The sequence below is a fragment of the Erythrolamprus reginae genome, chromosome 3, assembly GCF_031021105.1.
Source record: "Erythrolamprus reginae isolate rEryReg1 chromosome 3, rEryReg1.hap1, whole genome shotgun sequence".
NCBI classification, from domain to species: Eukaryota; Metazoa; Chordata; class Lepidosauria; order Squamata; family Dipsadidae; genus Erythrolamprus; species Erythrolamprus reginae.
This window is the reverse complement of record NC_091952.1, coordinates 172619315-172638380: the sequence shown is the minus strand read 5'-3', so window position 1 is coordinate 172638380 and position 19066 is coordinate 172619315. Positions and strand designations below refer to the sequence as shown.

The 19066-nt window shown below is 39.1% G+C and overlaps 1 protein-coding gene across 1 annotated transcript in view; it reads left to right on the top strand.

The window, feature by feature from the left end:
- DUSP22 (dual specificity phosphatase 22) overlaps window positions 1-18783 on the top strand; it is a 60311-nt gene extending 41528 nt beyond the window's left edge. The window contains exons 6-7 of the mRNA XM_070749097.1: window positions 85-256; window positions 17702-18783. Coding sequence (XP_070605198.1) covers window positions 85-256; window positions 17702-17833 — 304 coding nt within the window. The 3' untranslated portion in view covers window positions 17834-18783. The remainder of the gene's footprint in view (window positions 1-84; window positions 257-17701) is intronic.
- Window positions 18784-19066: the final 283 nt, after the last annotated feature.

The window sequence follows — 19066 nt, the reverse complement described above, 5'->3', positions numbered from 1 at the left end:
CAGGAAAGTTTAACCATGCTTCTTCAGTTTATTACATGTTTTCCCCTTGCGTCTCTTTTCACTTGTATTGGCACGGGAATGCAGCCTTGCCGGTGTTTCCAGGAGTGCAACCTTGGTTGTGGCCTATATAATGACCATCACCGATTTTGGCTGGGAGGATGCATTGTCCATTGTCCGAGTGTCGAGATCGTACGCCAGTCCGAATACAGGCTTCCAGCAACAGCTTGAAAACTTTGAAAAAAACGATGTGGCCCAGGTAAGTCCTTGGATCCTTGGCATCTCCAGATTAATTAATTAATTTATTTATTTATTTATTGGATTTATATGCCGCCCCTCTCTGAAGAGTTAGAAGCCATGAATCGACTCTCATTACTATAATAATTATTTTTGTTTGCTCTGAAATAGTAATTTTGTCAGCTGGTTGATGAGCTGCATAATTTATTTTCATGGCTGTGAACATTACAATAAATAGAATTTAAAACATTACAGATAATACAAAACCCACAATAAAACAATCAATCATTCCACTTTCATGCAATGACCGGAGCAAAACTGTCACTCATGGTTCCCAGGCCTGCTGTGAGCTTTTCTTAATGTAGAATGCTGATTTCATTCACAAGACCCCTACTTCCATCCAGACAAGCGATGGCCTTTCATGGAGTGGTTTATCTTGTAAAGATGCCAATAACCTTTATAGATTGGGGTGGGTGGGTGATGTGCCCACACTATTATTACTTTGAATAAGGTCTGTTGTTCATGACATTCTGAACCCAATCTTCAGAATTTTGGAGAAATTGGTATTTACTTTTTGTGTGTGTAGAGCACTATGCCAGCAAATGCCAAGGTTTGGATGACGGATGGAATATAAGCACCATAAAACAGCTGCTGCTGGTGGCTCATATGACTTGGTACCTGCTTTAGTTTAATTTTCATGTGTCCCAGAGGTACTTTTCCAAAAGATAGCTGGACTTTCTTGGGGGGTTTTTTTCCCCTTTAAAACGTTTCACTTCTCAGAACTGAAGAATTTATTTTGGATGAGAAGTGAAATATTTTCAAGTCTAGTTGCCTTTCGGAAAAGCATTTTGGAGATCACAGTGATCTGGATGATTTGAGAATTTTATAGACCAGGGGTATCAAACTTGAATTCATTGACGTCTGCATCAGGGTTGTGTTTGACCTTGGGAGGTCAGGGTGGGGCGTGGCATAGCCAGGGTGGGTGTGGCCAGCATGATGTCACTTGTGTTGGGGGCGCTTGTGGTGGCCCAAGCGCTCTGTCAGTGAAAACAAGCTCCTGGGCCCTGTTTTTTGCCGCAACAGCCTCAGGCAGCCCTCTATCAGCAAAAACGGAGGTCGGGCAGAGCGCTGCAGGAGGCTGTCGCGACAGAATATGAAGCCTGGGACAGCCACACTAGTCCCTCCCAAGCTCTGGTTTTGCTGGCAGAGGCACTGCAGGTCGATCCTTTGCTGTTTCCAGGCCAGATCTAAGCACCACATGCACCAGATCCAGTCTACACCTCTACCATAGACAATACTTGATGTAGGATCTGTCCAGTTCTATTTCCCTAGTGCCCAAATGGGCTACTGGATCAAGCACCCTGAAGGGATTAGCTATCAGACCAATATTGTTGCAGCTCACAGCTCATAAATATAATAATAATAGTAATAATAAATATAATAATAATAATAATAATAATAATAATAATAATAATAATAATAATAATAATAAAATATTATTGTCATTGTCAAAACAACGAATTGTCATTGGCAACGAAAGTTGTGTGACACCCAGAGACCAGTCCCACCATACATAAAATTTAAAAATAGAATAAAAAATAGAATAAAATGACCCACCCACTACAAATTCCCCACCCTGAACCACTCAACCATCTACATGACAAACCGAGTAATATTGTCCAACAGTTCGCTGAAGGTGACCCTTTAATTCGTTGTTAAGTGTGAATATAGCTCTGGGATAAAAACTATTCAGGAAACGTGTGGTTTGAGTTCTAGTTGTTCTGTATCTTCTGCCAGAAGGCAAGAGATTGTAAGCAGGATGAGAAGAGTCTTTGAGAATGGTATGCACCTTCCTAGAACAGCGAGATGTGAAGATGTCATCCAGGGCGGGTAGCTGGAGCCCAGTGATGTTCTGGGCAGTTTTAATAATTCTCTGCAGAGCTTTTTTGTTCACTATAGAGCTGCTCCCATACCAAGCTAGAATGCCGTATGTCAGGACACTCTCAATGGTGCTGCGATAGTAGGACAACAGTAGATGCTGAGATAAATTTATCTTCCTGAGCATTCTCAGGAAGTAAAGCCTTCTCTAACTGATCCTCATTCCCAACATATCAAGTTTTTTATCCAAGTGTGAAAAATATTGGGACTCAAGCCACGTTTAGCTATTACAAATCTTGGACCGTCTGGATTGCACTATTAACTTGTAATCTTAACACAACATAAGGGAAAACAATTTTATTTTATTTTATTTATTTTTTATTTTTTATATATTTTATTGTTTTTTTCAAAGTAACAAAATACAACAAACAAAACATATAACACTTAATGGAGCTACAGTCGCTCCGCTCAAAGTAGAAGTCTTCATATAAAAGTAAAAAAAAAATCTGTAAAATACATATTGTTATATAAAATAGAAATATCAATCTTAATGTAAATCTAAGTCTGTATCAAAATTTATAAAGATATATATGAAAAAGAAAAGGTTTTTATGAAAAAACAAAGAGAAAAATGGGGGGGGAAAGAGATGAAAGAGATTTATATTTATACTAATAATTACCATACAATTCTAATACTAAATTCAAATATGCAAAATAATATAGCAACACGCTTATCTCTTATTCCTTGTTTCCCACCAAATATATACTTTCTGCCAGATATCATAAAATTCTGATTCTTCTTGATTATTTAACCGTCTCGTCATCATATCTAATTCGGCACAGTCTAAAATCTTCTTAAGAATATCTGTTTCTTTTGGAATCTCACTATCTTTCCATTTTTGTGCAAAAGCTATCCTAGCTGCTACTAATATATGAACTATTAAATAATATATATCTTTTTTATATTTATAATTTGATATGCCCAATAGAAAAAATTCTGGTGCTTTCTTAATATCTAATTGAGTTATTTCTCTTAGCCATTTTTCTATTATGTTCCAGTACTCCTTAGCTTTTGGGCACGTCCACCAACAGTGATAATAGCTACCTATTTCTATTTTACATTTCCAGTAATTAGGCGAATTAGTTTGGTACATTTTTGAAATTCTACTTGGTGGTAAGTGCCATCTATAAAACATCTTGATCTTATTTTCTTTATAAGCAATTGACTTTGTTATTTTCCAGTTATGCGTCCAAACCTTTTCCCAGGTATTCAGATCTATCTCTCTATTTAAATTTCTACACCAACTAATCATATTATCCTTTAATATCCATTCTATATTTTTACTATTAATTAAAAATTTATATGGGGGAAACAATTTTAAATACTGTACTTGGAGCTTGATAATATTAATAAATTGATGCTTAGTATTTGTAAGTTTGAGCAGTTTTAGTACTAAATATTTACTTTTTAGAACTGTAACCCATTGCAGAGTAAATGGAAATATTACTGATTAGGGACATTAAGGGAATTTCCAATCTGGATATTTCCCTCTTTAATTTTTAATCTTTGCAATAATTTTGTAGTTGATAAAACACCCTTGCTTTTATCATATTTCATAAATATTCTTTTAGCAAGATCAGTCGATATAAATTCTTTCCCTCCCCCCTCTGTTCCCTTCTCCCCCTTCCTCTCTCTCTGAATTTCAGTGTCATAAGATAATTTCTTCACTTGCCCTCACATGAATACATTGACTTTAAAAAAAGGTATTTCCTTAGCATAGCCATATAGTCCCTGCAAATTCATAATGAGTTAACCAGCCCAGTCTGTGCCTCCCCCATACTAAAGACATGTTCAGTGATCTTGATAGTTAGAATAATTACTTTCCTGACACTTGGAACAATTAATCAGTGGAACAACTTGCCTCCAGAAGTTATGAATGATCCAACACTGGAAGTTTTTAAGAAGAGATTGGACACCATTTGTCTGAAATGGTATAGGATTCCCTGCTTGAGCAGGGGGTTGGACTTGAAGACCTCCAAGATTCCTTCCAACTCTGTTATTCTGTTCTGTTCTATTCTAATTCTGTTCTAGGTTGACTCAGCCTTCCTTCCTTCTGAAGTCGGTAAAATGAGGGCCCAGATTGTTGGGGGCAATATGCTGACTCTGTAAACTGTTTAGAGAGGGCTGTAAAAGCACTGTGAAACGGTATATATGTCTAAGTGCTAAATGCTATTGTTATTCTATTCTGTTCCACTTTGTTCTATTCTATATTCTGTTCTGTTGTATTCTACTCTACTCTACTCTACTCTACACTACTTTATTCTCATCATGGTATAAACATCATGGCAATGGGGAGAGACAGAGCTTGAAGATCTTGCAGTCTCACTTAGTTTCAATTGCAGCTCTTGTCCTCAATTACTACTACATTGTGATTTTTTTTTTTAATATTTTATTTATTGATTTTTAACAATTTAAAATCACACAACATAAAACAGTGCATAGTGAAATGTGAATTGTGCCCATCACCCCGACATACACACATTCCCCACCACCAAATTGGGGGTATTTCTTTTTTAATCCACTTAACCCAAGAGCAATATATCTGTCTACATATTATAGAGTGATTCTAGTTTATTTCTTGTAGCTTGGTCTCGGATTCTGCTCGTCATATATCGTCTTACCTTGTCCCACCGTCCCATCAGCTGTCCCAAATCAGTTTCATTATCCAAATTTATCCTTTTTTCCATAATTTCAAATTGAATATGATCCACCATGTACCTATACCAATTTTGCATTGTCCATTTTGTCGCATCCTTCCAACCCAAAACTATTACTGCCTGAGCACTTTCTATTGCTGCTTTTTTTATTTCCCTAAATTCTCCCATCGCATTGCTTTTTACTAGTACTGCCATTTCCTTAGTGATTGTCCATTGTATATTTAACATTCCATTGATATCCTCTTTCACTTTTTGCCAAAATTCCTGCACTATCGGGCATTCCCAAAACATATGCATAAACACTCCTTTATCTTGACAACCATGCCAACAATTCCCCCTAACATTCTGCTGAAAATGTGCAAATTGAACGGGAGTAAAATACCACTTATGTAATATTTTCCTTCTCATTTCCCTAATTCTTGTATTTTTAATTTTCCTTATATCTTCTACTATATTTTCCATTTCTTGTACCTCTACTAATATCTCATTTTGCCACCATTTAGTCAATCCATCAATCGTGTCCCCATCTGACTGCACTAGCAGTTTGTATATATTAGTTGCTTGCGCCTTTATCCCCTCACTTTTTTCTCTTATTATTTTCTCTAACCCTGTCTCCTCCCGCCATAATACTTCTTTATTCTCCCTTTCATTTAGATATTTACATATTGCATTTATTTGTAGCCACCTTCCCTTACCTAACCACCATTCTATGCGATTTCTACTTGGCCTGCCATCCTTCTCGTATAACTGTTCTATCTTAGTTATCCCTCTTCCCTTCAACTCTCCTATAACCCTATTTAAGTTAATTTCGTTTTCTCTATTTATTACATAAAGCGATGACAGTTTAGATTTATATAATCCTATTTTCCCTTGCCATTTTTTCCAAATTTCCATAGTCCCTTTCATTGGGCCTATTAATTTTCCTATATCTCTCCTATTCCACTTCCTAAAAATTAATTCTCTATTATTCATCCCGTTTATCTGTTTTTCCAATTTCGCCCATTTATTTTCACTTAATTGCAACTCCATTAACCTTTCCATTTGAAAAGCTTCCCTATACAGCTCCAAACATGGAACACCCCATCCCCCCTCTTTTTCATTCGCAATTAACCACTTTTTTCTTATTCTTGGTCTCTTATCTTCTTCAATCCAATAATTTAATTTTTTGTCCCACTCTTTAACCTTACATACCGATAACCCCCCCGACAGCACCTGAAATAGGTACATCATCTTGGGAGCTATCATCATTTTTAAAGCTCTTATTTTAGAGAGTCTCCTTAGCTTTTTATCTTTCCAGCTCCTCATCTGTTTCAACATTTTCCTCCATGTTATTCTATAATTAATCTCTTCCATTTTCACTGGGTTTTTTAATAACCAAATTCCCAAATATTTTATTTTTTTAAGTCCTAATTTCAACCCTGATTCTTTCCTAATTTCTATCTGTTCTCTCGGATCTGTATTTAAACACATAATCTCTGATTTTTCCATATTAACCGACAGTCCCGATTCCTGCTTAAACTCTTGTAAAATATTTATTATACCTTTAATCATCTCCATCGGGGTCTGGGTCAATATAATTGCATCATCTGCAAATAAATTTATTTTCATTTCTAATTCCCCTATTCTATATCCTGCCCAAGTGTTATCTTGTCTTATCTTATTAGCTAAGATCTCTATTGCTATTACGAATAATTTTGGAGACAGAGGGCATCCCTGCTTGGTGCCGTTTAATATTTTAATACTCTGCGTTCTTTGTCCATTCACTCTTATATATGCTTCATTTCCTTTATAAATCTCTTTTATAGTTTCACAAAATTTTTCCCCCATATTTAATTTGTTACATAATTTATATAAGTAACTATGGTTAACTTTATCGAACGCTTTATAAACATCTAATTTCAAAATTCCCAATTTCCTTTTAGTAGCGGTAGCATGGTGCATCACATTCATTACATTTCTAATTGGTTCACTTATTTTCCTTCCCTTCACGAATCCATATTGATCCTCTTCAATTATTTTTGGTAAAATATTTTCTAATCTATTTGCCAGTATTTTCATAAATATTTTATAATCCTGATTTGCCAAACTGATCGGACGGTAAGACCCAGGCTCTCTTAAATCTCGACCCATCTTCGGAATGGTAACAATTTCTGAAAGCTTCCATGTCTGCGGGATATCACGATTTGACAATATATTATTAAACAATTTCCCCAAATGCGGCAGCAAAACATTCACATAAGTTTTATAGAATTCCCCTGTAAACCCATCTGGGCCCGGTGCTTTGGCTTGTTTTAACCCTTTAATTACTCTAGCAATTTCATCTTGTGTAATTTCTGCATTCAAAATTTGTTTGTCTTCTTCACTTACTATTTTCCCAACCTTGAGGACTTCTATCTTCACTTGCTCCTCTTTATACAAATCTTCATAATATTTCCTCATTATCTCCTCTAACTGGTCATTACCATATCTAACCACTCCACTGGTGTCCCTCAATGCTAAAATACATGATTTTTCTTTCCTCTTCTTCAGATATCTCGCCATTTGCTGCATTGATCTTGTCCCCCAACTCTGTATTTTTTGTCGCATCGCCATTCTCATCTTATTCCATTTAATCTCATCATACACCATCAACTGTTTCTTTTTCAATTTCAGTAAACTATTCCAATCTCTACTTTTCGTCATTCTTAACTGCTCTTGTATCAAATCTATTTCCCTTATCTTCCTTTCCCTCTCTCTACCCCACCTCTTCCTAATATCTGCTTCCATACATATACATTGTCCCCTCATGAAGGCCTTACATGCATCCCATACAATTGATTGTTTAATACCACCCACATCATTAATTCTAAAATATTCTGATAACTCTGTTTGCAATTTCTCTTTATCTTGTTCCCTAGCAGTTACAACTGCATTATATCTCCAAATTTTTTGATTTCGTTCCTGACCTATTTCCAATTCTGCCAATAGTGGGGCATGATCTGATATCCATATACTTTTAATGTCTACTTTTTTAACTTGTATATTACCTCCCCTGTTCATTAATATGTAGTCTATGCAGCTAAATGTGTGATATCTTGCTGAATAATATGTAGCTCTGTTTAAAATATCTGCATGTAGATCCACCATATTAAGTCTATTTAAATGTAACATCCTGCTATTTGCATTCCCATTTGTTAATTGCATATTAAAATCTCCTGCCAAAAAAGTTGAGCCCTCCTTAAAATTGTCTAACTTCTTCTTAGTATTTATTATAAATTGTTTTGTTTTCCCATTTGGGGCATAAATTGCTGCTAATGTCAACTTCTTTTGATTTATTTTCCCTTTAACAAATATCCACCTTCCTTCTCTGTCTTTCTGAATTCCCACCTCTTCAAAATTAACCCTCTGATGAATCAGAATCGCTGTGCCTCGACTATTTTGCGTTCCTCTTGACTCAAACACCCATTTCCAATTTCTATCATTAATCAAGTTATCCCTTCCTCCCCTTCTTTTATGTGTTTCTGTCAAAATCATAATATCCACCTTATATTGCTTAGCCATCCTTAATATCCTAAAACGTTTCAAATCCGATCCCAAACCATTCACATTTAAAACCATTATCTTACACTCCGTCATAATATACCAAAAACACCCTTTTCCCCTCTTGTTTTGCCCTTGGTTTATATTTTTCCCTTTTCTTTACCCCTATTACCCCCCCCCAACGTGCCTCCCCCTGTGCTCCCCCCACTGAGAGGGGAGAAGACAAGAAAAAACCTTGCCCATACCTGAGGCACATTTTCTGGATTGCGTTCCCACTCAAACTAGCTCCTCTTTCAACCCTTTTTAATTTTATAAAAGAGAAAATTTCTCCCTCCCTCCTTTCTCCTTTAAATAATTCCTTCTTTAATTTCTTCTTTAATTTTAAATTCTTAAACCCCCTTTTTCTCCCCCTTAGACTTCCCCCACTGAATGACAGATATACAGGAATCCCAAGGCATCTCCAAGAAAAATAATAATAATAACAACAATAATAGTAATAGTAATAGTAATAATTCTTTTCCTTTTCCTTTCCCCCCCCCCCCCCCCCCACAACAAGACAAGGGACCAAACACCATCACTTTCTGGCTCTCTTCTCACGCTGAGCCCGTGTTTTTCTCTGCTCCTTTCTGATGGCCTCCACCTGCCCGCTTAACTCCTTCAGCTGCTCTTCCCTTCGTCTTTCCTCCTCATCTGGGGTACTCCGACCGTCAAAAGCCTCTTCTTCTTCATATGCTAGTGCTCCAGTTTCATCAAACTTAATCCCCAGTTGATCCAGTAAAGCCTTTCCCTCCTCCAATGAACGTGCTCTGTACATTTTATTGTCCTGGAACACCAAGATGGACACTGGGTAGCCCCAGCTAAATCTGGTTCCACTTTGATATAGCCGGCTTGCAATTGGTTTCAACACAGCTCTCGCTCTCAGGGTTTCCCAGGAAAGATCCCTCAGAACCCTTATCTCATTTCCGTCTTGTTTAAGGCTCGTAGAAGTCTTCAAAGTTTTATAAATCATCTCTGCTTTTTTTTCACTAAGGAAAGCGATGATCACATCTCTCTGTCTGCCGTCTCTCCTGGGGGCTGCCCAATGAACACGCAACAGCTCCTCCACGCTGACCTGCACGCCTGCCTGTTTATTTAACCAAGCACAGACAGCTTCTGTTAACTTAAATTCAGAGGGCAAATCCATTCTGAACCCTCGTAAACGCAAATTCCTCCTTCTCTGTCTGTCCTCCAAATTTGCGATTCTGTCATTTATTTGTCTTATTTTTCCATCGTAATCCATCACTTGTTTCTCAACTTTCAGTATCTTTCCAGCAGAAGAATCCCCTTCCTTTTTAATTTGTTTAACTTCTAAATCCATCTGTTCCATTTTATTCTCAACTTTGTTGAATCTCTGTTCAAACCCGCTACAAATCTCCAGCAGCTTATCTAACTTCTGCTCAATGTTAGCCAGACTAGAGAGGTCTTTCCCTCCCTCCGCCATTTTAAGATTTATTGTACTCACTTATCACTTCCTTGTTACAGCGAAAGCGCCTCCGTCTTTGCTTGAAATCATAAATCTTCAAACTCACTTTGATGCCGACAGATTCTTGTTTCTTCCTATATTTTTCTAAGGAAGATTTATAGTCTTTTTAAGAGGGAGAAAACTCTTTACATTTTATCTTTGTTCGGAGCCAGAGGTGAAATGCCTAGAAAGCAATTCGGCACATGCGCAATCCTCCTACATTGTGATTTTTCACTACACTTAAGAGGAAAACTAGATGGAGAGTCCACCTACTCCCAAATTTGATGGTGTAACCCTGATCTACTGGATGGGATGTGGGTGTGATAATGCGATTGTCAATGGGATCTTGTTTAATCTGCCAGTGCAAACATATTAAAATGATTCGTTGGGCTTTGGTTATTTTTGCGCAGTTCTTTCTAGAGCCCTGATTTATTTAATTTATTTATTTATTAGATTTGTATGCCGCCCCTCTCCACAGACTCGGGGCGGCTAACAACAATAGTAAAACAGCATATAACAAATCTAATGTTTAATAGTTATGATGCTGCTTTTCTTCGCTCAGATGCCCTCTCAATGAAAAGGAGGTTGGACCAAGCTTTCCTTTGAAGCTGTATTGAGCCATTTCAGAACAAGGATCTTTAAAAAAAATAAATTGTGTTCTCCATCAGAAGATGTCTTTCTCAGTCCCACAAAGGGAGATATTTTCTGTTTGTATTAGCTAAAGAACAAGCAGGGTTGCTTACATCATCCTTTCCTAGCAAAAACAAAAAAATATTGCTGTGAATTCAGTATCCTAATACGAAAATGGCTCTTAAGAGAAAAATAGGGAAACTGCTGGTTTTTTCTCTTTAATGGGGTGGTCAGGAGGAGCTTTTGTCATCACTAGGGGTGGGCAGGACAGGGTGGAACACAGTTCCACCAGCAGAAATGAAGCTGTGGGCCCAGCTCCAACTGAAACCTCCCCTCCCATCCTCCTCCTCGGAAAGCGGCAGGGAGACTAGCACCGGCAGGAGTTGCTGGGGGCCCATTTCCTCCCCTCTGTTTTCTCAACAGCTGATTGGCACCCATTTGCCTAGCTAGCCAGCCTGAGGCAGGGGGAAACCCTGGAAGGAGAGCGCGGGAAACACGAAGCAAATTGTCACCCTAGAGAGCGACATTGGTGAGGTTGTAAGTTGAGGACTTAACAGTTCACTTGCACGATGATGGTCTTTCAAGCCACTCCCACCTGGTCACATGGCCGGCAAGCCACTCCTACCCACTCACATGACCATCAAGCCACACCCACAAAATAAGCCACACCCACAGTGTGGCAGTAAAAATTCTGGCTGGCCATTACTGGTCATTACCCCTGTCGAATTTATATTTACTGACAAATAAATTCCACACAAATATGAATAAATATCAGTTCAACTTAAAAATAGTTTTAAAATAGTGAAGGTTCCTGGATTGGGGCTGAAAGGCGAAAGCAGAAGCAGACTGCTCTGTCCCATAATTAGGTAGACCAGATTGCCCTGATAGACAGATCTCACTGCGGGGAAAAAACATTTAATCAGCCCTGTCACTTATGCAGGGGTGGGCTGCTGCCCGGATGGGTGGAGGGAGAGAAACGTCGTGGAGTATTGGAAATGGAGCTCCAGCCCAGAGTACCTAATTTGCACTGAAAGATGTTGAAAGAAAATGCAGGGCATTCTGTATAAGCCATGGCCACAGCATGGTAGTAAAAATTTGGTAGCTCTTCACTGCACTTATAACACGTACACAGTAATGGGATTCAAAGTTTTTTTTTCTGGTTCTGTGGCCATGGCTTGGTGGTCAGGGCAGGGGAAAGATCCATTCCCTTCCCACTCCAGTAACCTTTGTTACTGCAAAATCCCCATTTTCTCCCAATCAGCTGAGACTTGGGAGGCAGAGAATAGATGAGTATAGAGTTCAACTCGCACACTTTCAGCAGAAGGTTAGGGGTAATTGTTGGCACGGCTGTTAAGATAAAGGAGTGTTTATGCATATGATTTTAGAATGCCCCATAGTGCAGGAATTGTGGCAAAAAGTGCAAGAGGACATAAATAGAATGTTAAATATACAATAGACAATCACTAAGGAAATGGCAGTAATAGTTAAAAGCAATGCGATGGGAGAATTTAGAAAAATAAAACAAGCAGCAATAGAAAGCGCTCAGGCGGTAATAGTTTTGGGTTGGGAGGATGCGACAAAATGGACAATGCAAAATTGGTACAGGTACATGGTGGAACATATTCAATTTGAAATGATGGATAAAAGGATAAATTTGGATAATGGAACTGAATTGAGACAACTGATGGGACAGTGGGACAAAGTAAGAAGATATATGACGAGTAGAATCCGAGACCAAGCTATAAGAAATAAATTGGAATCACTCTATAATATGTAATTAGATATTTTGCTCTTGGCTTAAAGTGGGTTATATAAGGAACACCCTCGATATGGTGGTGGGGTATGTGTGTGTGTCGGGGTGGTGGGCAATTTTCCCCCACTATGCACTGTTTTATGCTGTGTGTATATTAACCTTGTTAAAAAATCAATAAAAATATATATTTTAAAAAAAAGAATAGATGGAGGCAGGGCCCGTCAGAGGTGGTATTTACCGATTCTCCGAACTACTCAAAATTTCTGCTACCAGTTCTCCAGGATCAGCCAGAACTTGCTGAATCTCGCCTCTGATCCATACAACTTAAAACGGCGCATTCAGTGACTGTTCAGTGTTACAGTGACAAAGAAAAAAGTGATTTACGGCCGTTTTTCACACTTACGACCCTTGTTGCATCCCCATGGTCGTGTGATCAAAATTTAGGTACTTAGCAACAATGAAAGAGCTTGCAAGCCGGTAAGAGCTGGGAAAATTATTAGCACCTAGTTAGGGCTGGGGAAAAAATAAAGCTTTGAAAAAAGCTATATTCAGAGTATAAGACGCACCCAAACTTTCAGCCTCTTTTAGGGAGAAAAAGGTGCATCTTATACTCTGAAAAATATGGTATATTATACATATGATCAGACAGAAGTTATTAAAATATTAGATATTAAAATAACCTTATGGTTGAGGGTGGGTTCTAATGTATTTCTGGAACTGTTCTATGGCTATGCACAGGTGTAGGTGTTCTTATTACAATTATTTCTGGGCTGCCTTTCCACAAATGTCAGCAGGATGGTGTGATATAAATCAACAGACAGAAATTAATAAAACTATTAGCTATTAAAACATCATTGTATTCGAGGGAGGACTAATATATTTCTAGAATGGCGCTGCTGTTTTAGCTGATCTCTGATGCCTATTATGTGACATGTGCTTTTCTTCTCGAAAATAACCTGCATACTGTATGTACAGGGTGCTTTCCAAAAGTAATGCAATTATTTTTTAGAAAAAGTAATTTATTGAACAGATTTGCACAAACACCTAAAATTCTTCAAAGTATTGTCCTTGGGCCTCTACACATTTTTTCCAGTGACTCTGCCATGACTGGTACGCACCCTGGAAGGCGTCTTCGGGGACCTCTCTCAAGGTCTCTGTCACAGCTGATTGGATCTTTTCTATGGACGAAAAATGGGTTCCATTTCAGGGCTGGGAACAAAAAGAAGTCTGCTGGGGCGACGTCAGGACTATCGGGGAAGTGGGGCAGCATTGGCACCTGGTGTTCGGCCAGGAACTCGTAGCGCGTTGGCCAGGAACTCATAGCGCGTTGTTGCAAGGTGCATTTTTTGTCCATAGAAGAGATCCAATCAGCCATGATGAAGACCTTGCGAGAGGTTCCTGAAAATGCCTTCCAGGGTGCATACCGGTCGTGGCAGAGTCGCTGGAAAAAATGTGTAGAGGCCCAAGGACAGTACTTTGAAGAATTTTAAGTGTTTGTGCAAATCTGTTCAATAAATTACTTTTTAAAAAAATAATTGCATTACTTTTGGAATGCACCCTGTATGTATATCTCAAGGTACGTAAGTATCATTTCGCACTAAGATACACTGCTTTGATATAAAGCAGCTTTATACACAATGGCTAAATTCACTTTCTATGTTACAGCATGATTTGGTTTGGTTTGGTTTGATTTGGTCAGATAAGCCATTTGTGACTTATTCATTCTTCTAAAGCAGAGTACAATGTATGAACCTAGCTTTGTAGTAGTGAAATCCGGGAGAATGTCATTCTTAAAATAACAAAGAAAAAGAAAAAAAAAAGCCAAATGTTGGCCAAGTCTACAGAAGGCAGCAAACATGAGCAAAACTTCTCAGCTTCCTGCAATTCAGTTGATGCTTTCAGAAGTTGTCTGCCTGTTTGCTTGTTGCTAGTCATTTTGAACTTTGCGATTTGTGTGACATTTGACCACAGTCATATGCAGTGTGCGACATGTCATGCGATTTCATTTAACCTTTTAGACAGATTTGGAACATCATTGAATATGCAGTAAGTTTTTTTCTTGTTGCCCCACACAGGGAAAATGTCTTTATCCTTTCTTGGGAGAAGCTGTAACTTAGTTATAAATTTCTTTCATGCCTCTGGTACCATTTCTAGTGCTCAGGTTCCAAGAACAGCATTTCTCGTAGAGTGGTCCCTTGACTTTCGCAGGTCCGACTTTTGCGAAAGTCTATACCACGGGTTTTCAAAAAAAATATTAATTTGAAAAAATACTCGGCAGGTTTTTTTGAACACCACAGGTTTTTCTGCGGCCGCCCGATGTACAGTACTGTGCGTTTTAACTCTCCTCCCCTCCCACCAGCCATCCAACTTCTTTAAATAAAAGCTCCGCTTCCACCACAGCCTCCCAATCCCTCCCCTTTAATTCTCGGAGCATTGGTATGGTCCACTTGAAGCCGAGACTTACTGCCACCTGCCGCCACCGCCTCTTCTTCCCCCACCCATGTAAGCCGTCTCCCTTAGTGGTAGTGTCCGACCTGCCAGCTGAGCGGCCTGGAATCCCAGCTTCGAGTCCTGGTCTGGATCCCTCTTGCCTTGAGCTTCCCCTTCCCCTGCCCTGACCACCGGCAGTGAGCGCAGCAAAGCCCCCAGCTTGCCGCCCCGTTGCCCCTGTGGGTTCTGGGGGTAAGTAAAACCAGGAATGGAGGAGGGAGGGGGAGGAAGGAAGGAAGGGAGCGTCTCTACTTCGCGGAAATTTGACTTTCGCGGGCGGTCTTGGAACCTATACCCCGCGAAAGTCAAGAGACCACTGTATTAGTATTCCATGAAGGACTTCGGCCCAACTTCTGATCTTCGATGTTTAAACTTTCTTTTGTGTTTGTATAAATGACACAGCTCATTTTGCCATAGTCTCAAATTGACTCTGAAAAACATTTGAGCAAAAAAATCTTTAGTACGCTAAACGTGCGTTAATTAGAAATGAAATAATTGGCAGTGTTTCATATAGAAGAAGTGGCTGCGTGATTAAGAAAAAGCTTTGCATTCATGCTGCTGAATAGAAATTGCCAGCTTGATTTTTAGCGTTGATGAGGACTCAGTTTGGCATTTGTTCTTATACTTGATTCAAGGTTTACAGCTAACAATAATCACGATTAACAATCCTGTAAGGAAGATTCTTTGCTTACTTAAAAGTTGTTTTTTGATGGTAGGCATATAGGATTACTATATGGGTAAGTGACATATGTTTGTGGAAGAAAAGTATCATGTATAGAAAAGACTTTAAAATCTGTTTCTGTCCATGGTGCTTCCTATCTAAATGTCCCTCAGTATCTTACCTGAATGTATTAAAACTCCCCAAACTTTCATTCTATGTGCATCAAAATCATAGTTACATCCCTACGCAACATTAATCATTCTATGGGATGACAAACTACAGTTACCGTATTTTTCAGAGTATAAGATGCACCTAGATTTTAGAGGTGGAAAACAAGGAAAAAATATTCTGAACCAAATAGTGTAGTAATATATTATTTAATGAAATATTGTGTAGCAGAATACTTTGTACAAACATGTATACTTTTTACAAACATGTACACTTTTTTACAAACTTCAAACTTGACAGCTTTAAGACTTGTGGACTTCAACTCCAAGAATTCCTCCTCCAATTATGCTAGCTCAGGAATGGGGGTTGAGGTCCACAAGTCTTAAACTTGCTAAGTTTGAATACCCTTGTACCCCTAATCCCTAACCCAGGGGTTTTCAAACTTGATAGCTTTAAGAATAGTGGACCTCAACTCCCAGAATTCCTCCTGAAGTTATGCTAGATGGATTAATTAGAAGGCAAAAACAGGCCCATTTTTTGGCAAAAAAACCCAGGCTGTTTTTCACCCATTTTTTTCGCAAAAATTAAGTGGGCAATGGGTCTGGGAAGTTTGCAGAAAACTCCTGGGTGCTTGGGGATGGCAAAAGTGCCCCCATTTTTGTGAAAAGGGTCCATTTTTGCCCATTTTTTGACAAAAATAGGGACATTTTTGCCTTCCCCCAGTCCCAGGAGCTCTCTTAGGCTTTCCAGACTCTTTGCCCACCCCACTTTGGTGAAAAAACGAGGGAAAAGTGGCCCGTGTTTTGCAAAAACTGCACCATTTTTGTCACCCTCCATCACCCAGGAACTCTCTGCGGGCTTCCCAGACCCTCTGTTCAAAAATGGGATACCGGGGGTGGAGCTTCAGGACAGCCAAAAAAGTTGTATTCAGTGTATAAGACGCATCGTCATTTCCACCCTCTTTTAGGGGGGAAAAAGGTGTGTTTTATACTCCGAAAAATATGGTAGTTCTCAACTTGCAACAATTCATTTAGTGACCAATCAAAGTTACAGCTCTGAAAAAAACCTGACTTATCATTTTTCTCATGACTGTTGCGGCATCCCCATGATCTTGAGATCAAAAATTCACTGGCATGTATTAATGATGATTGCTGTGTCCCAGGGGCATGTGATTACTTTTTGCTATCTTCTGCCAAGCACAAAATCAATGGGAAAGCCAGATTCTCTTAACTTTGTTAACTGATTTACTTAACAACCGTGGCAAGACAAGTTGTAAGATGGGACAAAACTCAGGTAACAATTGTCTCGCTTAGTGACATAAATTTTGGGCTGAGTCGCAGTCGTAGGTTGAGGACTACCTTTATAAAGTGAAGCCCAGTGTGCCTGTATAAGATGAACTCCACTGCAAGTGATGTCATATTTTCTAAGTGCCTTGTAAAATTACAATCTAAAAATCCCCATAAATAAAAATTAAACATCATACATCGTACAGGGCATTCATTGGGCAGGGCAAGATAGTAAAATTTCAGTGGCCCCAAGCCTGCGACTTTAAAACTGTACTAAAGGCAGGGAGAGTGGGGGCAATATGGATCTTTGGGAGGAGCTTGTTCCATAGGGCTGGGGCCGCCACAGAGTAGGCTCTTCCCCTAGGCCACACCAGATGACATTGTCGGGCTGACGGGACCTGGAGAAGGCCAACTCTGTGGGACGTGACTGGCCACTGGGATGTATGGGGCAAAAGGCGGTCCTGTAAGTAATTTGGTCCCATGCCATGTAGGCCTTTATAGGTCATAACCAACACTTTGAATTGTGTTTGGAGACTAATTGGCAGTCAGTGCATTGTATTATTGTATTTGTATTTGTGTTATATTATTAACATTTATCTATATAATTGGACCAACTTGAGTATTTTCTCTCAAAGTTTAGACAAAATTGAATATGTAAACCAGGGGTCCCCAAACTTGGCAACTTTAAGACTTATGGACTTCAACTCCCAGAATTCTCTAGCCAGCTATACTGGCTGGAGAATTATGGGAGTTGAAGTCCACAAGTCTTAAAATTGCCAAGTTTGAAGACCTCTGATGTAAACTGTCCTTACCCAGTTTCCTTTCAACCTTCCTCAATTGCCTCTTGTGTTTCCCTCTTTCCAGTTCCGAGATTGGCTGATAGCAAAGTATGGCGAAAACCCTTTGCAAGACAAACAAGACGCCGAGGCCCTTTTGCAAAAGCACAGACTCCATGCAGCAGATCCTTACAAATATGCCTGGAAGGCCGTGGAATGATATTGTTGCTTCGGTGACTGCCGATCCTTTATTGTAACGTTCAGGATATAATCACAACTAAGCAGGGTAACTTGTGCTCACACCTTTCTGCACGTGCTGAAAAAGGATTGCTTGGACAGGAATAATTGAGGGGAAGGCACAGGGGCTATTTGGGTTGTTATAACACACCTGCCTTTAAATATTTGAGGAATGGGACTCCAGAACATGAAATTTGTTATACTCATGGTTGATCTTGCCTTTCTTATGTGAAGGGCCTACTCTTCTTTTGAGGTGTGAAAACAGCAGGCCGCAATCTCATGGCGCAATACTATTTCTGCAGATTCCTATTCTTCAGGCCGCCTGCACAGCTGCACTTTTCAAATTATGTAGGGTTTTTCTAAAGGGGTGGGGGGGGGATGTGTACCCCGAGGACCGTCTTGTACTCAACGGGAGTTGTGGTTTTACTACAGCCAGGCCCGCAGCAGCAAAAGAGGCCTGTTTAAAAGAGCAGCTCTGTTCTTCAACAGTGAGAAAACGTTGCACCCAAATTAAACCAGGCCCTGATGGTATGCATGTTTGCTGCTCTCGCTCGTATATCTTCTTTTAGAAATGATTATTAAAAGAGATTCCTCTCGAACGTCTGCTTGAATGGACTGATGGAAAAATATTACAGATAACGTTGCAGTGTTTATTTCCCTGGTGTTTGTCTCAGAGAAGCTGTTGGCTGTTTCTTTAATTTTTTTAATACTTCAACACTGCAGGGCTATTGAAAGTATGTTGGAATGTACAGAATATATTTAAAGATTAAGACAGAATTAATAATGGCTACTGTGCTATAATAATGTCGAAAATTCCCCCCAAATACTACTGGCAGAAATGTTTTATTGTATACTAAGATGAAGTTTCATGTTTGACTGCTTTTCTCAGTGGAATATATTCAATAAAAGCTTCAGGGTGGTTTTTTAAAAAAATAAGGTGTGATAATATGTCACCGATTTTAGAGGTTGCCAATAATTGTGATAGAGAAAATGTTATGTGGTCAAACAGAAGCGAATATTCCAAGTATTCTGCAAAGGCTGGAGATTGTCTTGGATATGATTAAGTCTGCGAATTATATCATTTTCCCGCCCAAAGAATATGGGGCGGGTACAAGGCCTAACTGTCCTCTGGACATAACACCATCCTAAAAGAGAAAAAAATACGTTCAAATCCAAAGTGAACACAAGAACAAGGGGACACAATCTGAAGTTAGTT